At 17.4% G+C, this 23,033-nt stretch overlaps 6 protein-coding genes across 6 annotated transcripts; 3 read left to right on the top strand and 3 right to left on the bottom strand.

Annotated features, from left to right (window-relative positions):
- Positions 1–1,028: 1,028 nt before the first annotated feature.
- On the bottom strand, positions 1,029–5,342 carry PGSY75_1344900 (hypothetical protein; the record flags this gene model as incomplete). The annotated part of the gene is made up of 1 exon (XM_018787482.1): positions 1,029–5,342. The coding sequence occupies one exon, from the start codon at positions 5,340–5,342 to the stop codon at positions 1,029–1,031; it is 4,314 nt and encodes a 1,437-aa protein (XP_018640224.1).
- Positions 5,343–8,684: 3,342 nt separating this feature from the next.
- Positions 8,685–10,072, bottom strand: PGSY75_1344800 (aspartate carbamoyltransferase; the record flags this gene model as incomplete). The annotated part of the gene is made up of 3 exons (XM_018787481.1): positions 8,685–8,825; positions 8,941–9,438; positions 9,584–10,072. 3 exons carry the CDS (start codon positions 10,070–10,072, stop codon positions 8,685–8,687), a joined length of 1,128 nt encoding a protein of 375 aa, XP_018640223.1.
- A 1,397-nt stretch (positions 10,073–11,469) lies between these two features.
- On the top strand, positions 11,470–15,258 carry PGSY75_1344700 (hypothetical protein; the record flags this gene model as incomplete). Its single annotated transcript, XM_018787480.1, has 1 exon — positions 11,470–15,258. One exon carries the CDS (start codon positions 11,470–11,472, stop codon positions 15,256–15,258), a length of 3,789 nt encoding a protein of 1,262 aa, XP_018640222.1.
- Positions 15,259–15,641: 383 nt separating this feature from the next.
- On the bottom strand, positions 15,642–17,030 carry PGSY75_1344600 (lipoyl synthase; the record flags this gene model as incomplete). Its single annotated transcript, XM_018787479.1, has 1 exon — positions 15,642–17,030. The coding sequence occupies one exon, from the start codon at positions 17,028–17,030 to the stop codon at positions 15,642–15,644; it is 1,389 nt and encodes a 462-aa protein (XP_018640221.1).
- A 553-nt stretch (positions 17,031–17,583) lies between these two features.
- Positions 17,584–18,693, top strand: PGSY75_1344500 (hypothetical protein; the record flags this gene model as incomplete). The annotated part of the gene is made up of 3 exons (XM_018787478.1): positions 17,584–17,626; positions 17,781–18,102; positions 18,237–18,693. The coding sequence occupies 3 exons, from the start codon at positions 17,584–17,586 to the stop codon at positions 18,691–18,693; spliced, it is 822 nt and encodes a 273-aa protein (XP_018640220.1).
- A 928-nt stretch (positions 18,694–19,621) lies between these two features.
- On the top strand, positions 19,622–20,995 carry PGSY75_1344400 (hypothetical protein; the record flags this gene model as incomplete). Its single annotated transcript, XM_018787477.1, has 1 exon — positions 19,622–20,995. The coding sequence occupies one exon, from the start codon at positions 19,622–19,624 to the stop codon at positions 20,993–20,995; it is 1,374 nt and encodes a 457-aa protein (XP_018640219.1).
- Between the last annotated feature and the right edge of the window lie 2,038 nt (positions 20,996–23,033).

Genomic DNA, 23,033 nt, shown 5'->3' with positions numbered 1-23,033 from the left:
ATGCTAGAATATTTTGTAAAATATTGTGAGAATGGACACCAAAACAAAATATTCAATTTTAAAAGGTTAATAAAAAAAAAAAAAAAAAAAAATTATATTTTGTCTTTTCACAAAATAGATATATAAATATAATTATAAATATGTGGAAAATAAGTATTTTAAATTTTCATCATTTAAAGGAAAAATAAAAATGAAAAAATACATATATCATTATATATAAATATTTAATTATAAAAAAAAAAAAAAATTATATTAACGTGTAAGTACCAAAATGATATATAATCAAACAATATTCTTTAAAAATATTCATAATAAAAATAAAAAAATTTTAATAGTACGCACATTTATTCTACATGTGTAGGATATTTAAAAAGGTTAATAAAAAATTAAATATTACCTAATGTATATTATTATTATTTTTTTTTTTGTTTTGTTGCTTTTGGTTTGATAGTTTTATTTTCATTGAAAATTTTGCAATATATATAAATATACATATATATATATATATATATATATATATAAAGAAGTAAAATAAATTAATATATAAAATAATTGTAATAATAATTGAAGATCATAAAAGTGCAATTAAGTTTTAATTACAAATTAAATTAAAATTAATTAATATTATTTAAATGTATTAATTCATAAACTTATAAGGTTTAAAATATATAATAATATTATAAAAATTGTATACAAATAGGTATAAAATATAATATATATAAAAAAATAAGATGATTTACTATATATATATATATATATATATATATATTGGACATAAAAAATAGATATACATATATATAACATATGTGTAGGTGTGTGAATTAATATAAAACATCTTCATAATATGAAAAAAATAGAAAATAAAAAAATAAAAAAATAAGTGAACATATATATTTTTATAATTCATAAGGCATTGTTGTTCAATATATTGTCTAATGTATAAAAAAAAAACTGTATATCTTGATTTTTATAAAAATCAAATATATATATATATATATATTATATATATATGTGTTTGTGTAATTGTTTTATTTTTTCCAAGGATCTGTAACTTCTATATAATTGGAAGATGTTATATTATCCTTGGTATTTTCTTGTATATTTATAACATCCTTATCTTCAACACTATTGATATCAAAATCGTTAGTATTTATATCTGATATATTATTTACGTCACTGTTTTTTTGTAATATATCATTTTTTTTTATATAATCATCATTTTTTTCATCTATATCATTATTATTCCATACAAAATTGTGTTCTGAATGATTCCATGTAATTTTATTATTTATAGTATGTTGATCATTAAAATATTTATTTTCTTCTTCTTGTTTTTCTTTATGGTGATTACTATATGTAACATGATCCTCAGCGTTATTATATTCAGAAAATAAATTCATAGTATCATTTGAATTATGAACACTAGATGTAATATCACTAAATGCAGATTTATTAGGTGACATACTATTTGATGTTGTTGTATCCTCGACAATGTCATTATTATGGAGAATAATATTTTTATCATTGGAGATATTATTATTTTCTATGATATTATTATCATTATTTACATTATGTTCATTGATAAAATCAAAAGGGTCACTAGAATTATTTATAAATTCATCAACATTTTGATGATTTATGTTTGTTAAGATATTTTTATTGATTAAAATATTTTCTTCATTTTCTATATTTTCATTTACATGTTTGTGTTCATCCATGTTATAATTATTTTGGTTGGTAAATATATCTACACTTAATTCCATATCACCTTTTATATCATCATTTTTTTTATCATCATTTGTTATACCTAGTTCATGAGACATTAATTCCTCTATATAATTTATCCATTCCATTACTGAATTAAATTTTTTATTATCATAATTAATTTCATGTTTTCCTTTATTACACCAAGCATGAAATACTTTTTTTAAATTATCTTTTTTAAAATTATAAATAATTTCATCTTTTTCAATAGTACCTTTTTTTATGCCACTACTACATTTATCTAAAGAAAAATCATTGCTATATTTGCAATTATCATTACTACTACTTTCGGTGTAATCACTTTTATTTTCTAATTCATCTAGTGATTCAAATATAGATCCTAACATATCCAACTCTGAAAAAATATCATTTCTATAAGGTGAAGAAATTAAATAATTTGAATTTACCTTTTCGATATTTTCCTCATTATAATTAGCCTCAAAAACAGGTGAGGAAGGACTTCTAATTGGTGTATTAGTTGGTGATTTCATTGGGCTATTATTATATAATTGTTGATTAGGTGATAAAACTAATTCATTTACATCTGTCAAATGTAAAGATGATGCATGTAAAGAGCTCGTTGGTGGAGACTGAGAAAACGTCAAATTTTCTGAAGAATTCATAAGTCTTATATCACATGCTTCTTCAAAATCAGGATCATTCAATTGATTAGGTAAATTTTTTGGTGAACCCCCACAACTACTACTACTATTACTACTACCACTATTACTGCTACTAGCACCACTACAACTACTACTACTACTACTAGTACTACTGCTACTACTAGCTATATTGTTGGATCTAGGAGAATGTGATGAAAATACATTTGGATGACTCATTTCAGGTAATAAAGGTAATTTCAATGGATGACTTATAATAGGTGATGTATTATTATGTGTTAGATTTTGATTTATATTTGTAATATTAATATGTTCTTCTTTAATTTTTATTTCTATTTTTTCTGATTTTATTTTTATATTTTCATCATTACGTAATTTTATTTTATTCTTTTCTTCATCAATCATATCCTCTTCTTTATTATGATTCCTATTTGTATCTATACATTCATTTATGTTTTCATTAATGCACTCTTTCATATTTTCTTTTTTTTCTAGAAATTCTATTTCTTTTATAAGACGATAATAATTTTCGTGTTCATTCATATTATTCATATCATTCATGTTATTCTCATCATTCATATGAATTATATCATCCTCATCATTATGATTTATATTTTCATTATCATTTTGTTCTATTCTAACATCTTCGTCATCATCCTCTTTATCATCTTCATCTGTTTTAATAACATTATTATCACCTTTCTTTTTACCTTCATCATTATCATTATTATCGTTCTTTCGGTTGTTATCCCCATTGTCATTATTACTATTATTATTGTTATTATTATTGTTGTTGTTATTATTGTTATTGTTATTATTATTGTTATTGTTGTTATTATTATTATTATTACCATTACTATTATTATCATTATTATTATTATTATCATTATTATGATTATGATTATCATTATTTTTACCATTATTATTATGATTATCATTATTATTATTATTATTATTATTATTATTACTATTATTGTCTGCATTATTATTTTTAACATTAATATCCCCTTGTTTATCACCCGAATAATCTGAATAGTTGTCACTTCTTTTTTCGTTTTGATCATTTAGATATATACACTCCTTATTCAAAATACGTTCATTAAATAAGTGTCTATAAGAATCATTTATAATATTACTATTATTATTATTGTTATGTGTGAATGGGGTCTTATAAAACCTTTTATAGTTTATTTTATTACTCATAACAATTTCATTACTATCTCCTCTGTTAATTTCTTTACGCTTATTAGGCAATTTTATATTACAATATATATCTTCATTTTTTTGATGTATTTTATTTTTTCTATTATATATAATTGATGATTTGTCTGATTTATATTTAGAGTAAGTATTATTCGTACTATCAAAGGTAGGAATAGAAGTATTAAAATAATTATTGTTCTTATTTATTCCTTGGACTTTATCATATTTTTTATAATATGTGTTCATATTATATATGTAATAATTTAATAGCCTTTTAGATAATATTGAAAAATAGTAGTGAAAAATTTTTCTAACATATGATTTAATAAAATGACTATAATTTTTATGAGGGTTATCTTTATTATTTATTATATAATTATTGTTATTTAAATTTAGAGATAAGGTATTAAAAATATCATAATGTGTTTTTTTTTCACATATTCTTCTATATATACTTATACTTTTTAATTTCTTTTTTAATTTTTCATTAGAATAATTCTTGTTTTTATTATTTTTTTTTTTAATTATAGATTTACTTATACAAAATATTTTATCCAGAAAAAGTTGGACAAAAATTTTAAGAAATTTCTTAAAATTATACATATTCTTAAAATATTTTAAAAAAGAATTTTGACTGTTAACATATTCATTATGTAAATAATTATAGTAGAATGATATAACATAATTACTGATATAATATTTGTATTTATATATATTATTATATGTTATACTTTTAAAATATTGGTAATATGTTATATTTCTACTGATAATTAAGTTTTTTAATTTTTTGATTACTTTTTTTATTTGATTATATATATAATAAATTGTTCTATCAAAATTAAAATATTTATAAATATTCTTTTTATTATATTCATTATTGCCTGTATTAATTTTAATTAATGGATATAAAATATTATTATTATTATTATTATTATTATTATTATTACTATTATTATTATTATTATTTTTGTATTTGATAGATGATAAATATTTCATCATATCAAATAGTACAGTTCTATTTTTAGATTCTTCATAATTTATGGTATCATCATATTTCATATATAAAATCTTATTATTTTTTAATAATATTTTATAAATTTTATTATCCATATAATTATTATTAGAACTATTATTTCTATTCGTACTATAAATTTTATGATTATTTAATATTATCATTTTCGTTTTTTTTCGCTTTCGTTTTTTTTTTCTTCTCATAATTATATTTAATCTCTTTTTTTTTCTCTTAATTTTGGATATCCTTAAATTTCTTATATTATTCACAATATGTAACACATTCATATAATAATTCTGCTTATTCAATTTTTCATATACCTTTATTTTATTGTGTCTCCTAATACATTTATTATAACACAAAAATTTATTATCTCTTTTATTTTTTATTAAACTTGAATCATTATATTCTTTGGTATTTAATATATTTCCATCTTCATAACTATTTGATAAATATTCGTTTTTTATCATATAAATATTTTGTGTGTTATTAATTATATATTCAATATTATTATTATATATTATATATCTGTCCATATTATTATTATTATTATTATTATTATTCATACTATGTTCATTATAAATATTAACCATGACAAAAATCAATTTTGATATATACACATTATAAATATAACTGTTTATATTATAATCATTATTTCTAATCATATCATTCATAATTTTTAAATTGTTGTAAAGACACTCATAATTTTTTATATTCATAAATTCATAAGGTACAGCTATCATTTTCTACTTACAAATATATACATAATATCTACTACGTAGAATGAAAATTTAATATATATAAATGAATATATATATATGTGCTCTTGTGTTACTGATTATTTGTATGATATAAATATTAATATGTTTCATCAAAATTATATATATATATATATATATATATATATATATATATATAATATGTGACATTTACATAAAAAAAAAAATTTATAAAAAAATACATATATATGTATAATATAACATTATATTCTTAATTTGTTCATATTATATATATTTTATGTCTTGTTATATATTTTTTAATAATTTGTAATAATGAACACGCCTTTGTATCTTGAAGGCCTTTCACGTGTAAATTAAATTTATTTCTTATATAGTCCTATATATATATATATATATATATATTTTATTACTGTATTATATCCCTTTATATTTCTGATATGTAATACACATATTAATCAATTTGATGTTATAATAACGTTAAATATGTATAATATTTAAAAAAAAAAATAAAAATAATAAATAAAATGACATTATATATTATAATATATATATACAATATGTTATATCTTTTATATATTATCTTTTTTTTTTTTTTTTTTTTTTTTTTTTTTTTTTTTTTTTTTCTTTCTTTCTTTTTATTTATGTAGAGTAATTTACTTGATATATATGATATATATTTTATTTATAAATATATGGGAATACAAGGATAATTCCATAAAACTATAAATATTATAAATAAATAAATATATATATATATATATAAATATATATATATATATATATAATATGTATGTCATTTATATCAAGATATAAATATTCAGAACTTCGTTTTTATTTTTCATACACTTAATTTTAATAAAAAAAATATAACGAAATAGACAAATTTATTATATAACAAGTGCAAATATATATAATAAAACAAAAAGAAAAGTATGCTACATATAAATGTGTCAAGTATTTACTAATTTTTTAAAAATGTATTGTTTTTAATTAAAAAAAAAAAAAAAAAAAATTGAAAAAATATATTTTATTGTAAATAAATAAATATATCTATATATATTTCTACTATTTTATAGGTTTATTATTTATTTTAGCTTTTTTATTATGTCATTTATTTTATTTATAGATATATAAAAAAAAAATTAAAATTTATACAGCTTTATATACATATATATTTATTTTAAACCTTACATATCTTAAATTATGTTATAGATAAAATGTAATATTATAAATAAACATAAAAATAATATGTATTTATATGGATTCAAAGGTAAAAAAAAAAAAAAAAAAATAAGGAAAAAATAAATAAAAAAAATATATATATAAATGTATAAATATTTAATATCATATTATATATTCAGATTAATATATATAATAATATACTATTTTAACATTCCTTTAGAAATTAAAATTTTTCATTATATTATCAATTTCTTCATATTCTACTTTTCACTTGTTATTATACTAAAAATTACAAAGTTAAAAAAAAAAAAAAAAAAAAAAACATATAAATACAAAATATATCACATATATTTTTATAAAAAAAAATAAAAGAAAAATGTATATGTTTATAAATTTATATAAATAATGGTATTTAAAAAAAAAGAAAAAAAATTTTACTTATTACATGTTTAATTTGAAAATTATACATATATATTAGGTACATTAATATAAATATATATAAAATGTATATATATTTTTTCTAGGGGTTTCTACAAAAAATATATAATATGTATATTTATATATATATATTATATTTTTAATAACAATATATGTATATTCCTCATATACATTATATATACAATATTATATATATATTATATATATAACATTTTTTGATTTTTATTTTATTTTATTATATTTTGTTTTATTTAATTTAATTTAATTTTTTTTTTTTTTTTTTTTCTCCTCACTTTTTAAAATCTAAGGGGGGAATAAAGGATATTTATGAATATTTAAAAAAAAAAGTAAAATAAATGTATATATATATATATATGTATATAATTTAAACACCATTATTAATTTTCATTTAATTTAATAAATATTTTTTAATAAATCTCCTTCATAATTTTATTACTAAAGAATGTCTATATAAAGTATTATATTATAATATATTTTATATAAATATTACAATAGTAGAATACATTTATATATGTATTTTATATATTATTAAATAAAATATATAATATTAAATCCTTTGCAAATGAATATATAAATAAAATATTAAAAATAAATATTTATGAGTCCCTTAATCTTAAATATATTACATATGTAATGAAAACGTTTTAACATATGAGAATTATGTTCGACCTTTATGTAATTTATTTTTATATTTTAAGAATTAATCTTTATTATATAAAATGGTGTTGACAAAAAGAAGGACATCATTTATTTATATATATTTCTATATATATTACTCCTATAATTAGAAAGTAACGTTCTCTTAATATTTTCAATATATAATTTTATTATCATAGAAAGAAAAAGAAAGAACAAAGGAATAATAAAAAAAGTAATTTTTGTTTATCTTTTAAAATAATAATTTTATAAATTTAATATTAAAAATTTATATATATATATATATATTGTATAAGCTTATAACATATATGTTTAAGATAATTCTTATTAAGGTTCCTTTTTTAATTGTTTCCAACACCATATGTATGTTTTCCATTCTATGAATACACATATCATATAGTATATAAAAAACATCAATACTTACGACATTTACAAATATATATATATATATATATATTTAAAATAATAATGTCAGAAATTTTAACGTTCTATATCTTATACATATGATATATAATTTTTTTGTTTTTTAATAAAATTATGTTGTACACACATATTTATATTTCTTATTATATTTAAATATATATATATATTATTACTTAATAATTATTGTTGAATATTGGTAATTCTATTAAGGATATTCAAATATATATAAGATCATGATAAATTTATTAATGCATTAAAAAAAATAAATATTCAAATATATAAAAACAATATGTTAAATTATTTTTGTTCCATAATTTGAAAAATGCATATGAATTATTAATAAAATATTTGGATATTTTAAGACATATTTATGTATATACAAGTAGGTTTAAACAAAAATAAAAAAATATACAAATCAGTTTGCATATATAATGTCTATTTTTTCTTTAATATATGTATTTTAGTAATATGATATTATTCACATAATAACAAATTTAAAATATTAATAATTTTTTTTTTTTTTTTTTTTTTCTTTAGTTACATGATCATTCAGAAAAAAAAAAAATTCTCAGCTAGCTATATATATAACTATATATATATATATATATATATATATATTTTGAACTAGCTATTTGATGAAAAAATGAGATATAATAAAGCCATTCTTACATATAATCCATTTTCTGCTTGTGTGAAATAAACACTTTTTGGATTACTATCTACTTCCACTTTTATTTCATTAACTCTTGGAAGAGGGTGAAGTATCTATAAATATATGTATATAAATTTTACATGTATTAAATATTATATCTTCATATATAAAATAAATATGAAAATTTACGTAAATATAAATTTTAATTTTTTTTTTAAATAATATTACCTTTGTATCGTCTCTTGTGTTTTCTAAAATTTTATTACTCAAAATGAATGCGTTTTTATATTGATTATATTCATCTACATCATTAAATCTTTCTTTTTGTATTCTAGTCATATAAATTATATGAACGTCTTTTATGCCTTCCTCTAAATTATCAAAATATTTGATAGAATCATCGCTATAAAAATTGTTTTTTTTTAAGTTATAAGTAACTGTATTTACTATATCTTTAGGAATATTCAACGATTTACATGATACAAAATTAAAACTGACGTTGTATCTGCTAAGTAGTTTGCTGAGTGAATGTACAGTTCTTCCATTTTTCAAGTCTCCAACGAAGGCTATATTAAGTTTTTTATTTATATTTCTATCTAGAATAAATGGGAAGTAATTATGAATTGTATAAAAATCTAAGAGAGACTGAGTTGGATGTTCCCCTGTTCCATTACCTGCATTAATAATTGGCTTGCTTGAAGAAGAAACAGCAAGATCGACATTTTTCTAAAAAGTAAAATGAACAAACAAATAAATAAATAATTACAATAACATACACACACATATATATATATATATATATGTACATATATTTATTTATTTAGTAATAATAAACTTTCAGTTTATATATTAATTAAATTTATTTTCTTACCTTTGATGGATCTCTGTATATAATTCCGTCCACGTATGTTGACAATATTTTAAAGGCATCTTCAACAGTTTCTCCCTTATAAAATGAAGTAGAATTCATATCAGTGATATTTAAAACCTTGGAACCTAATTTTAAAATTGCAGCATCAAAAGAACATCTTGTTCTTGTACTTGGTTCAAGGAACACACTACAGAAAACTTTATTTTCTAAATATTTGCTATCTTCATTATTTTTTAATATTTTTTCAAATTGTTTAGATGTAAATAAGATAGCCAATAATTCCTCATCATCTACATCATCAATATTAATTACATTTTTGTTTTTCATTTTCACAATGATTTTATCCAGATCAATTTTATACTTGCTATTTATATAAAGCATATTATCTAATATTAATTTTTTTTTTCTTGTTCCTATAATCATAAAAACAAATACCCCCACAATCAATATGGTGATCACAACAATTGCAGTACAAAATATTTCTATCATTTTTTTATAAAAATGGATTTATAAAGTATATAAATTTTTATTGGGAAGAGGAATATTCAGATATAATACGATAAAACAAAACACAAAAAATAAAATAAAATAAAATAAAATAAAATAATAAAATAAAATAAATAATATATATATGTATATATTATTTCACTTCCTTAATACATTAAGGAGTAGACATGAACATCTTCATATAGTTACACGTCACAAAGAGAATGCTATATACATATATATATATATATATATATATATATATATATTTATAGGTTTATGTACAATTTAACAAGTATAGGTATATTTATATATATGTTCTGAAATGTAAATGTTATTTATGTATTAAGAATCTTATGGACAAATAAAATATCAAAAAAAAATGTCACTCATATATTATTAATATAAACAAAAACAAAAATAACAATATATGGAAATTTAAATATTGTAAATGAAATGGAATGAAAAGAAACAAATTAATTTTATAAAATTCAAAGCGTAAATTTATAACAGATCATTTATTTAACAATAAATTATGAACATGTGACAATCATAAAAAAAAAAAAAAATTATAGGTAAATATATTTCAAATTATATTTATTATAATGATGTTCATTTTTAAATATAAATGATTTATCTTGTGTTGCAATAAAAAAAAAAAAAAAAACAAATCAAAATATAAATATATATATATATATATATACATACATATATTTTTATTTGAAAAGTTTTTTTGTAATTTGTTATTATTTGTTAATATCAAAAACAAAAAAACACAAAATGAAATATAAACACATCTTTAATATATAATTTATACTATAAGGTATGTAATAATATATATATATATATATATATGCATACATTTCTTCCTTGAATTATTTAATTTCTTTTTTTTTTTTTTTAATAATCATTTTCTACAGGAAAATTTTATTTTTATTTTTATTTTATTTTTACCCAATATCATTTTTAATACGTACTTATTTTATATACAATTTAAAAATAAGCGTACAAAAAAATAGGTATATAAAAAAATATGTACATTATATATTATATATATATATATATATATATAATAATTTTAATAGGTACATAAAAATGTAATAATATATATATTAAATATATATTATATTGATGTATTTCAAATTGTAACTTCTCAAATAAAAAATATACCTATTATTTTTATAACAAAAAAAAAAAAAAAAAAAAAAAATGGAAAAATTTAAGCAAATGTAAGAATATATTATTTTATTTTATTTTAATTTATTTTTTTCATTCCTATTTTCCCTTGATTAATTGAGCAAATGATTTATATTACATAAAAAATATAATTATAATAAGAATAAAATAAAATAAAATAAAATAAAATAAAATAAGAATTTGAATAAATACATATAAAAGAAATGTTTTTAGCAAGTTATTTTGATCGTAAAGATAAAGATAACGAGAAAAGAGAAACCGAAATTGAAGAAATTGAATATAAGAAAAATAATTTAGAAAAGGTACTGAAGAATGCTTTATATTTACATAAAGAGAAAATCGTCAAATTAAAAGATGAGGAAGATAAAAAGGAACGAATTAAGGAATACTTGTCCAATTTTTTAAAAAAGAAAATAAAGGATGAAAATAAAATGAATTTATCATATTATATTTATGATGAAAATGAAGAAATAAATATTAGTAAATATTCAATAGACAATTTTAATAAAAGAGAAGAAGATCAAAGAAATATATATAATTTGTTGAAAGAAAAAAAAAGTCTTAATAATATATCAAAAGATATGTTGATACTAGCCAATTATTTACAACATGATCAATTGAAAAGTATAGATATAATATCAGTTTATAATGTTATTGATAAATATATTGATAAATATAAATTAGAAATTGATGAGATTAAAAAAGAATTAGATAAAGAAGCTGACAAAGTAATAAAAAAGAAACAAGACAATTTAGATACTATATATAATATAAAAAAAGAATTAGGAAATATACATATTCTTGAAGAAGAAAATAGTAATAATATAGTGGAATATATGTTAAATGAAATGAAAATAATAAAAAAATTAATCAAACAAAAAGAATATATTATCTGTGTAAAAAATACATTAATCAGTTTAGATTATGCAAAAAAATGTGCAGTTAATAGGAAATATGATGAATCATTAAATATTATTTTAGATATAGTAAATGTATTACATATATTTAAAAAAAATTTCAAAAAGAAAGTTATTAAAATTATAGAATTCTTCATTCCATTGTTAGCAGAATATTATATAAACAAATCAAAGTTGTTACTATCAAGTATACATTGGGGTAATAATATTTCGTATGTATCAACAAACTCGCTAGAGGACGTTATAAATGACATGGATATGAGTGAGAATAACGAAGATGTATATGATGATATGTGTGATGATAATGATAATATATGTGATAATACATGTGATAATACATGTGATAATACACGTGATGACAATATTGATGATGATGGTATATCTAATTATTATAAAAGTTATAAAAATACAGATATAAACCATTCCACCACATTTATAAATACAGTCAAAACAAATAATGTAGCACAAAAAAATGAAGAAAAAAAAAGAAGACTTCTTTATTATAATCGCCATATGAATAAATTTCACGATAAAATAAATAGCAGTGTTATATTTGATAAGGAATATATGGGTTTGATAAAAAAAGAAAGTCTAGAATTTATTAACATTTTAATATGTTGTAATTATATAGAAAAAATAAATATATGTATTACAGAGGAAAAAGAAGATAATGAAAATATATTATTTGTTAAACAAAAATATTATAAATCATCTTTTTACATACAAGAATTAGCTAGCAGTATAATTAATATTTTTCGTTCCTTTTTTCAAAATAATAAAAGTCCACTATTCAAATTTGATAAACCTGAATGGGGACTTAAGTATTTATTTTATCAATCTATTATAAGTAATTATATTTTAAAGATGTTATTAAATTACGCTCATATGGAAAATTTTAAAAATAATAATATAATATTGAAACAAACATTAGAGTATATGTTTACTTATAATAATAAATATAAAGCGATTATGCGTAATATGAATAATATTGACAGTATGGATGGGAATCATACATCCTTAAGTTCTAAAAAGGAAACAACTGCAATGAGTAGTGTATCCTCTGATGTGAAATACGGAAGGGATCAAATGAAACAATCTGTGGAACGTAATAATAATAATAATAATAAAAATAATGATAATTTTTATAATAATGATAATTTTTATAATAATGATAATTTTTATAATAATGATAATTTTTATAATAATGATAATTTTTATAATAATGATAGTTTTTATAATAATGATAAATTTTATAATAATGATAAATTTTATAATAATGATAATTATTTTCATCCTATAAGTGATGAAATAAAAAATTCTCCCCATTCATACCTTTTGAATAATAATTTTAATATTAATGATAGGTGGCCCAGTAAGAACACACATATTTATTATAATACATATAATTGTATGAAGGAAGAAGAAAAACAAATATTGTTTGAAGACATAAGTAATTATAAAATGGTGTTGGAAAAATTAAATTATGAAATTATAACAGAATGTCGATTGTACATATTAAGTAGAATAACCTATTTTATTCATTTATATACTTTTGATGAAAATAATAAGGATGATATAAAAAAATCGTTTTTAAATTTTATGCAACAAATTTTTTTAATATATAAAAAATGGTGGTTATATGATAGGAATAATTGTAAACATTTGTTAGATGATTTTTACAATAATACATATGTCAAATTGAATCCTATGGAAAATGAAAACACAAATCAAGATAATAATTGTAATAATAATGATAATAATAATGATAATAATAATAATAATAATAATAATGATAATAATAATAATAATAATAACAATAATGATAGTATTAATAATATTAATCATGATAATGCGCATAATAATACAACTGAACATTCACAAAATAACGAATTATTGAAAAATAAAAACGTCCAATTAAGTAGCGAAGAAAATATTATTAATATGAATGAAAAAATAAATGATGGTATTTATATTAGAGATTTCTTTATGCTAAATGAAAAAGAATTTCTTATAGATATATTAAACGACATGTCAAATACAAAGTGCTGTATAAAATTAAAAAATAATATTATATTAGATGAAAATGATTGCATTAATGAATATAGTGATATATTCATAGAATTATTAAAAAAGATAAAATCTAGAATATGGTGTTTTCATAGCAATCGTGAATTTATGGAGGAATATATGAATAGTGTAGTAAAAAAATTATTAATTATTGTAAAAGATGAATTTAGATATCATTGGAATAATATATCAGATTTGATTGGTGATTCTGAGATAACATGTTTATTATATATTTCTTTTCAAAGAATAAATAATTTTTTAAATATATATGAATATAAAAAATATCTTGAAGAAATAAAACAAAATTTTGATATTCTAGAAAAAAAGATGTTTCATAATTTTCTAGATGCTTTTTATCATTTTATATCTATAAGAATATATAATCTCTTTTCTGTAAGTAATGTATTTCATGAATATATTATAAATAATTTATATAAAATAAAAAAAAATTTACCAGATAATATATTTATTCAATTCTTAAACAGAATATTATATAAATTAGATAAAACCATTTTAAAATATTTATTAAATCAAAATATTTCATTTTTACAAAATGAATTATATTTTAATACATTCATAAACAACTCATACAGTTTATTACAACAAATAGAAGAATTCAATTGTAAACATAAAAAAGAAAAATCAAATAATAATACTCGAATATTCATTTATAATATGAACTTATTAAGAGAAATTATTAAATTAATGACTGATAATATAGATACATTGAAAGACAAAATTAATGAAATAAAATGTAGTTATGCATTTCTAAAAAATAAAAATAATTGGATAGATCAAGTTACCAGAATAACAAATTCCTTGTTAAAAGATGATTCTTCTAGTGATGATAATCAAACTTCTCATCATGATTATAATGAAAATTGGGAAACAAAATGTAAGAAAACTGAAATATCCATTATCAAAATTAAGATGTTATTATTAAGAAGACCAGATATTAAAACAATTGCAGAAAAATCAATTGTTGTTAAGGAGTTTATAGAATATTGATATGAAGTTGAATTATATGTGCAGCATTTTTTAAAGAATTAATTATACCATGAAGATCCGTAGAAACGGAATATTATATATATATATATATGTATATTTCTTTTTTTGAGATTACACAAAAATGGATATAAAAAATAAATGAGTAGGATAAGAGAAGTATTATATGAATATAAATTGGATAATAATAAAGAAGAAAAAAAAAAAATATTATATATTACACATATGAATTTTTTTTTTAATAGTGTATATATATATATATATATATATATATATATATATATTTCTTTTTTTTTCATTTAACTTTTATTTATATTTATATTTATATTTTTTTTTTTTTTTTTTGATGTTTTAGTTTTAATTTTTAATTTTTCTTATGTTATATTTCATGTATTATTTTTTATATTTTTTTCTTTGTTTCGTTGGTTAACTAAATTTTTCATAAAATATTCACCTGCTTTATAAGAAGAACGAACTAAAGGGCCACTGGCTATATATTTAAATCCCATTTTTAATCCTTCTTCTTTATAATATTCGAATATTTGAGGTGAAATATATTCAACAATACTTAAATGATTTTTTGTGGGTCTTAAGTATTGACCAAATGTTATAACATCTATATTATTTTTTCTTGCATCCTGCATAGTTTGTATAACTTCTTCTTTTGTCTCTCCCAATCCTAACATAATACTTGTTTTTGTATATAACTTCGGATTGATTTCTTTAGCCGTTTTTAATACAAATAAGGATTGTTCATAATTTGCTCTTTTATCTCTAACATATTTCTGTAATCTTTTAACTGTCTCTATATTATGTGCATATACATCCAATCCACTAAAAGCTAGTTTTCGTACAGAATCAATGTTTCCTTGAAAATCCGAAACTAAACATTCAATTAAAATATCTGGTCTTGAAAATTTTACTAATTCTACTGTTTTAGCAAAATGGCTAGCTCCTCCATCTGGTAAATCATCTCTATCAACAGAAGTTAAAACAACATAATCAATATTCCATTCACATATAGCTTTAGCTGTATTGAAAGGTTCATTGATATCAGGAGGTAATGGGTTTGATGATGTTTTAATTGAACAAAATCTACAACCTCTTGTACATGTATCACCCAATAACATAATAGTTGCTGTACCTATATTCCAACATTCTCCAATATTAGGACATTGTGCTTCTTCACATACTGTATGTAGGTTTAATTTTTTTATATCTTCTTTTAATTTATTATATTTAGTACCACTAGGAGCAGGTACATGAAACCAATCTGGTTTTTTTCCTTCAGGCATTTTATTTCCAACTTTTGGTGTTAATAATAATTTTTTTGTACTACTAGAAAATTTTTCACTTCCTTTTTTTTTCTCATTTTGTTCAGTTGGAATAGTAGTAACATAAGTAGATTTAGTTTCATTATTATAAATATTTATATTTTTAGATTGGGTGTGTGAATAATTTATAAAATTTTCGTTTCCTCCTTGTACATTTTTTTTTTTGGCGTATAACAATTTTTCTATATTGCTTAATTTATATATATGTCCTTTTTTATTTTTATTTTTATTTTCATTTTTATTTTTTCCGCTTTTAAAATATGCAGGGTTTGTTTTTTCCACATAATTTAAATTGATACCTTTTTCTTTATTCCTATGAGGTATGTATGAATATTTTTGTTTCTTTGTTTTTTTCAAATCTTTTATTATGACACATTGTAGCCTCATAAGAATGGAAAAAAGGATATACAAGTAAAAAAGGGTTGGAATACCAAAATGCATATTTAAGAAAAAAAAAGGCAAATTTTATAACATTATAAAAAATAAATAAAAATAAAAAAATAAAGTAACAAACTTATGTATATGTAAACACACACATAAATAAATAAATAAATAAATATATATATATATATATATATATATTTAATATGACGGATATGTTGTATTTTTTGGTAATTTAATTATTCATATGAATGATGCACTTTTCTAATATGTCATATTGAAACATTATCCTTTATGTAGGAAAAATTATAGGAACCAAATAGGAAATGTATATCTTTAAAAAATATATCATCATTTTATTATTCTTAAAAATTTTATGTATATATATATATATATATATATATATGTGCAGAATATTATGAAACGACTTGACATTATATATTTATTTTTTTAATTATTTTTTTTTATTTTTAATATATATATATATATATATATACATATATATTATTTTATTTTTTTTTTTATTTATTTTTTTTTATTTTATTTTTTTTTCTTTATTAAATAAAAATGTATGAATAAGAAGGAATAATTTATTATGTAAGGCTAAGTTATAATGTCTAATCAAGGAGATTTTAATACTTATATATATATTCCAGGTTACAATGAAAAATATTTTAATATGTTGAAAATGAATATATAATAAAAAGAGATTAGAAAAAAAAAAAAAAAATAATAGTAAATAAATATTTACTAATACATTGATGTATATATATATATATATATATATATATATTTTATTTTATTTTGTAGTAAAATGTAATGAGAGTGTCAAGAAAAGGTGCGAATTATGTTTTAACGTATTGTTCAAATTGATAGAAAAGCAACAAGAGGAATGCCATAAAAAGTCAAAAGAAAAGAATTTATTATGTAATAATGATATAAATAAAGGGGAAATACACAAACATATATATTATCAACTAGATAAATTAAATGAACATATTGAAGAAAATAATATTGAAAAAGATTTCAAAGAACCTTTGCATATTACTATATCAGGCTCGCTTAATTTGAAAAGATATATGATTCCTTCATTTATTAATAAAATAAAAGAGGAATTTAAAAATCAAAACAGGTAAAAAAAAAAAAAAAAAAAAACAAGATACAAAGAATTAAAGAAATACAAACATATATATTTATATGTTATTTATAAATATATATATATATATATATATATATATATATTTTTTTTTTTTTTTTTTTTTTTAGCTTTTATTTGTTTTTTCGAAATAAAGTAGACCTGTATAAAAGTCAAAAGTACACAAAATACTTTTGTTCTTATACCGTTAAAGAAGATCAAAAAGAATTATATTTAAATACATTAAGAGAAAAAATAAATAAGATATTAAATGAATTTGATCTTAAGGATACACATTTAAATAGGATATATCATTTATCATTAGCTTATACTAATATAAATTTGGATGTACTCTTAGAAAAAAAGAATAAATGTATTGAAGAAGAAACCTTTTACTGGCCGAATATAAATGAATTAATATTAAACAACGATATTAAAGAAAACATCTTGGATGACTTATATATATATGTTAATTGTATTCACATACGTATTGGATATAAATTATATAAAATTCCATTCAAATCTTTTGATGATAATTTGAATGTATCAGATTCATATGATTCATATATGAGTAGCACAGATGAATAAAAAACAAAAAAAAAAAAAAAAAGAACTGATCATTATGTTTTAGGAATAACTTTGTATTTATCTATAGAAACTTTATTTTTTTTTTTTTTATCAACATAAATAAAATAAATGGTACATAAAATATATTAAAAAATTTTTAATATATAATATATTATATTTTCATAATATTATACAAAATTGTGTTTATATATATATTTTAATGTGGAACAAAAAAAAAAAAAAAAAAAAAAAGAGCACATAAAATATTAATAACTTTTTGATTAAAAGTAAAAAACCACTATTTGTTTGTATCATTCCATAAAAAAAAAAAAAAATTATATATATTATTAATATATATATATGTGTAGGTTTTTTTTTTTTTTTTTTTTTTTTTTAACCCTTCAATTTGTGTGAGTACAGAAAAAAGAAAACTATTAAAATTAAATAATCATTATTATATATATATTTTATATATAATATTATTTTTTTAATTGTAAAAATAAAGAATAACAATGTATGAATAATCTTATAAAAACAATAAAATTATATAATATATATATAATATATATTTATATTCTTTTTATATTTATTGCATGTATTACAATAATTGTTATATGGGAAATGAAAAAAAAAATTTACGTAATATATATAAAATATACATTGATATAAAAAATTATATATTATAAATACATTGGATGAAATATAATATATGCTTTTGTATTAATATAATTTAATTTAATTTGTTCAAGAAAGAATATACAAATATAAAAATATATATAATATATATATTTATATGTATATTTATTTTTTATATTGTTTTTTTTTTTTTTTTTTTTTGGAAATTAAGTATATATTGCACTTATAAATTAAAAAATAAAATTTAAATTTATATTATATATATATATATATATATTAATTTTTCTTCTTTTTAATTAGAACAATTAAAATAATGAATACAAAAAATGACGAGAATGGAAATATAATATTGAACTGTAAAAATTTAAAAAGAAATATAAAAAGAAAAATTGAAAACTTTTATGATCCCAATTATTTAGATACTTTATACTATTTAAATAAAAGAAAAAATAATGGAAAAGGATTAAAAAAGTATATATTTGAAAAAAGTAAAAATGAAAGTATTAAAATTGATACATCACCATTATATAATAACAACAAAAGAAAATTACAATTAGATATTCCTGATGTGAAGAAACAAAAAATAAATAACCATATTACATCTAATATATATCAAAATCATAATGTTATAATAAATAATTTGTCAAATGAAAATTTAAATAATATTTCTAATAATTCAGAAATAAAAGATTCACATGAATTATTAAATCCTTTATCATCAGAAATAATAAAAAGTGAAGAAAATAATAATATTATTTATAATGATAATAAAAAAGAAAATATAAAACAGTTTTCCATAGTTCCATTTGAAGAACAAAGTAATACAAACAATATATTAGTTAGTTTGGATGAAAATAATAATGAGAATTATAATATGAAAAATGTTTTAAATATCTTATATAAAAAAGATATATTTTATAATAAATTAAAAAGTCAAATACAAAAAAACAAACCACTTGAGATTAAATGTATGGATCTAAATTTATTATTAAATAAATATAAACATCAAAATAATAATAACTCCTTTAATTACAATAAACAAGATGATATTATAAACACACAAGGTGATATTATAAATACACATGATGATATAACAAACACACAAGGTGATATTATAAATACACATGATGATATTATAAATACTCAAGATAATATTATAAATACACAAGATAATATTATAAATACACAAATTCATAGTGATATCAATAATGTTAATTCTAATGAGAATATAATATCATCCTTACATAGTATTCAACCAGAACCTATATATCTATATAATAAGAATGAAATAAATATGGACAGCTGTAACGTGAATAATTCTACATCATATAATAATAATTCAAATACTACAAATTATGGAAAAAAACTTATTAATGATTACCAAATAAATAATTATGATAATAATATTTTTCTCAACAAGGACAATAATTATATGAATAAAAGTTGTCAAAATATAAAACATTGTAATAATACGATTGATAATACAAATATAAATCATTATAAATATTTTCCAAGCACAAAAAATATAAATTATTTAAATGATAATATGGATCATTATATTTATCAAAATATTATCAATATTAATAATTTCAATAATAAAAACCAAATTCATAACAATGTATATATATCCAATTTTAATATTAATAACAATAATGATAATATCACATATACTAATAACATACCATGAGAAATAAAAAAATAAAATAAAATAAATAAATAAATAAATATATATATATATATATATATATATATATATGTTCAAAATATATACTGATGAATCATTCTTGTTATATAAGTAATGATATAAATTCATTCTTTTTATAAGCGGTTTTAAATAATCTTATAAATAGATGATATGTTAATATATAAAATAAAAAATGATTTAATCCACATAATATTAATTTAAATGAAAAATCACTTGTATAAAAATACACGTTGAATTATAATTAATAACAGAAATATTATCATATATATATACATCTTTTATTGATCATATTATTAACATTATCATATATACAATCTATATTTATTGTTATATTTTTAATACAATATATGTTATCTTATATGTAAATTAAATGTCCAAATTGATATATTAAGAATTTGATTTTATGTTATATTATGACCTTTACATGTTAAGACATGATAAAGAAATAAAAATATTGTAACAATATTTTATTGGAGAAACATCCATTTTTTTGTTATTCAAAAATATTTGTTATTGTTCATATAATATATATATATATAATGTTTATAAGAAAATATGTAAATGTTTATATATTAAAATATATTCTATATAATATTAATATGTTATATATTTTTAATTTTTTTTTTTCATTTGTTTCTTTTATGATATATTATGATTATATATTTTTCTAGGAGTAAAAAAAAAAAAAAAAAAAAAAAGTTTTCTTACCGAAATATAAAATGTGTAATTCAGTCACTTATTAAAAATGTTATCATTACTGCATATATATGATTATCTTATATTTTAGTGAATAAATATATCCAAAGAGAAATATTACTTGAGTCCTTTTAAAAAATAAATAACGTATATATCTTTTAATCACAGAGGAATATTTAAACATATTTTATACACACATAATTTATTCTTATAATTTAGATACAATTAAAAATAAAAATTATATGAGAATATTGCTTTAAAATAATACATGGAAGTCTTGATTTATCTTCTTTTTTTTATGTTTAATTAAAATATTTGTTTTAATCTATAGTTGTTTTATATGTAAAATTATTTATATGATTCGATTTTTAATTTTTTTAATATATATATATTTTATTTATTTATTATAAATGAACATTTGTTTTCTTTTAAATAATATAAAAATTAACTTTAAAAAGATATATATATATATATATATATATATTTCAATTTATAGAAATTCTATTCAAGAAATATAAATGTTTGAAGTAAAAATTAAATTATAGATAAAGAACATATATATTTTTCCTTTGTTGTTATAATTTATTCATAATATGGAATGAATTTTTTTTTTTTTTTTTTTTTTTTTTTGAAATAAATTAGGCAATACTATATCAATTTCTTTTCGAGATTTTTATTAATACAATATATTGATATATATAATTATTTATTTATCATTTAAAATACATATTTTATAATTATATATAATTGTAAAAATTATTAAAATTATTATTTAGACAATTTGGGTTATAACGAAGTACACATTATTTTTTATTACATATATAAATATATATATATATATTTATTTATTTATTTAAATGATAAATAATATTTAAATAGTTAAGGTAAATTTTCTTTGTTTGTTCATAAAATATTAAATATTTGAACTGTGTAAAAATATCAACTACAATATTGAATACATCAAAATTAAAAAAACAAAAAAAATCAGGATATTAAATATAACATAATTATAGTAATAATACATATATATATATATATATTTACTTTTATGTGCAATATATTAAATTGTCTTTTATTATTATATATAATAACATATTTAAAATATTTTATTATTATTATAGATGTTAAAAATAAAAACAAAAAAAAGTACAATTCATTTATATATAATATGTTAATAATGAATGATAAAAATACAGTTTACCATAAAAACCAATACTATATTTATATGAATTTAAAAAAAAAAAAAATAATTAAATGATAATAATATTAAATATATATAACTTTTATTCAAAAGAAAAATATATAAATTATGCTACATTTTTCA

This window comes from Plasmodium gaboni, chromosome 13 (genome assembly GCF_001602025.1).
Source record: "Plasmodium gaboni strain SY75 chromosome 13, whole genome shotgun sequence".
Lineage (NCBI taxonomy): Eukaryota > Apicomplexa > Aconoidasida > Haemosporida > Plasmodiidae > Plasmodium > Plasmodium gaboni.
This window is presented reverse-complemented; position numbering and strand designations above follow the sequence as displayed.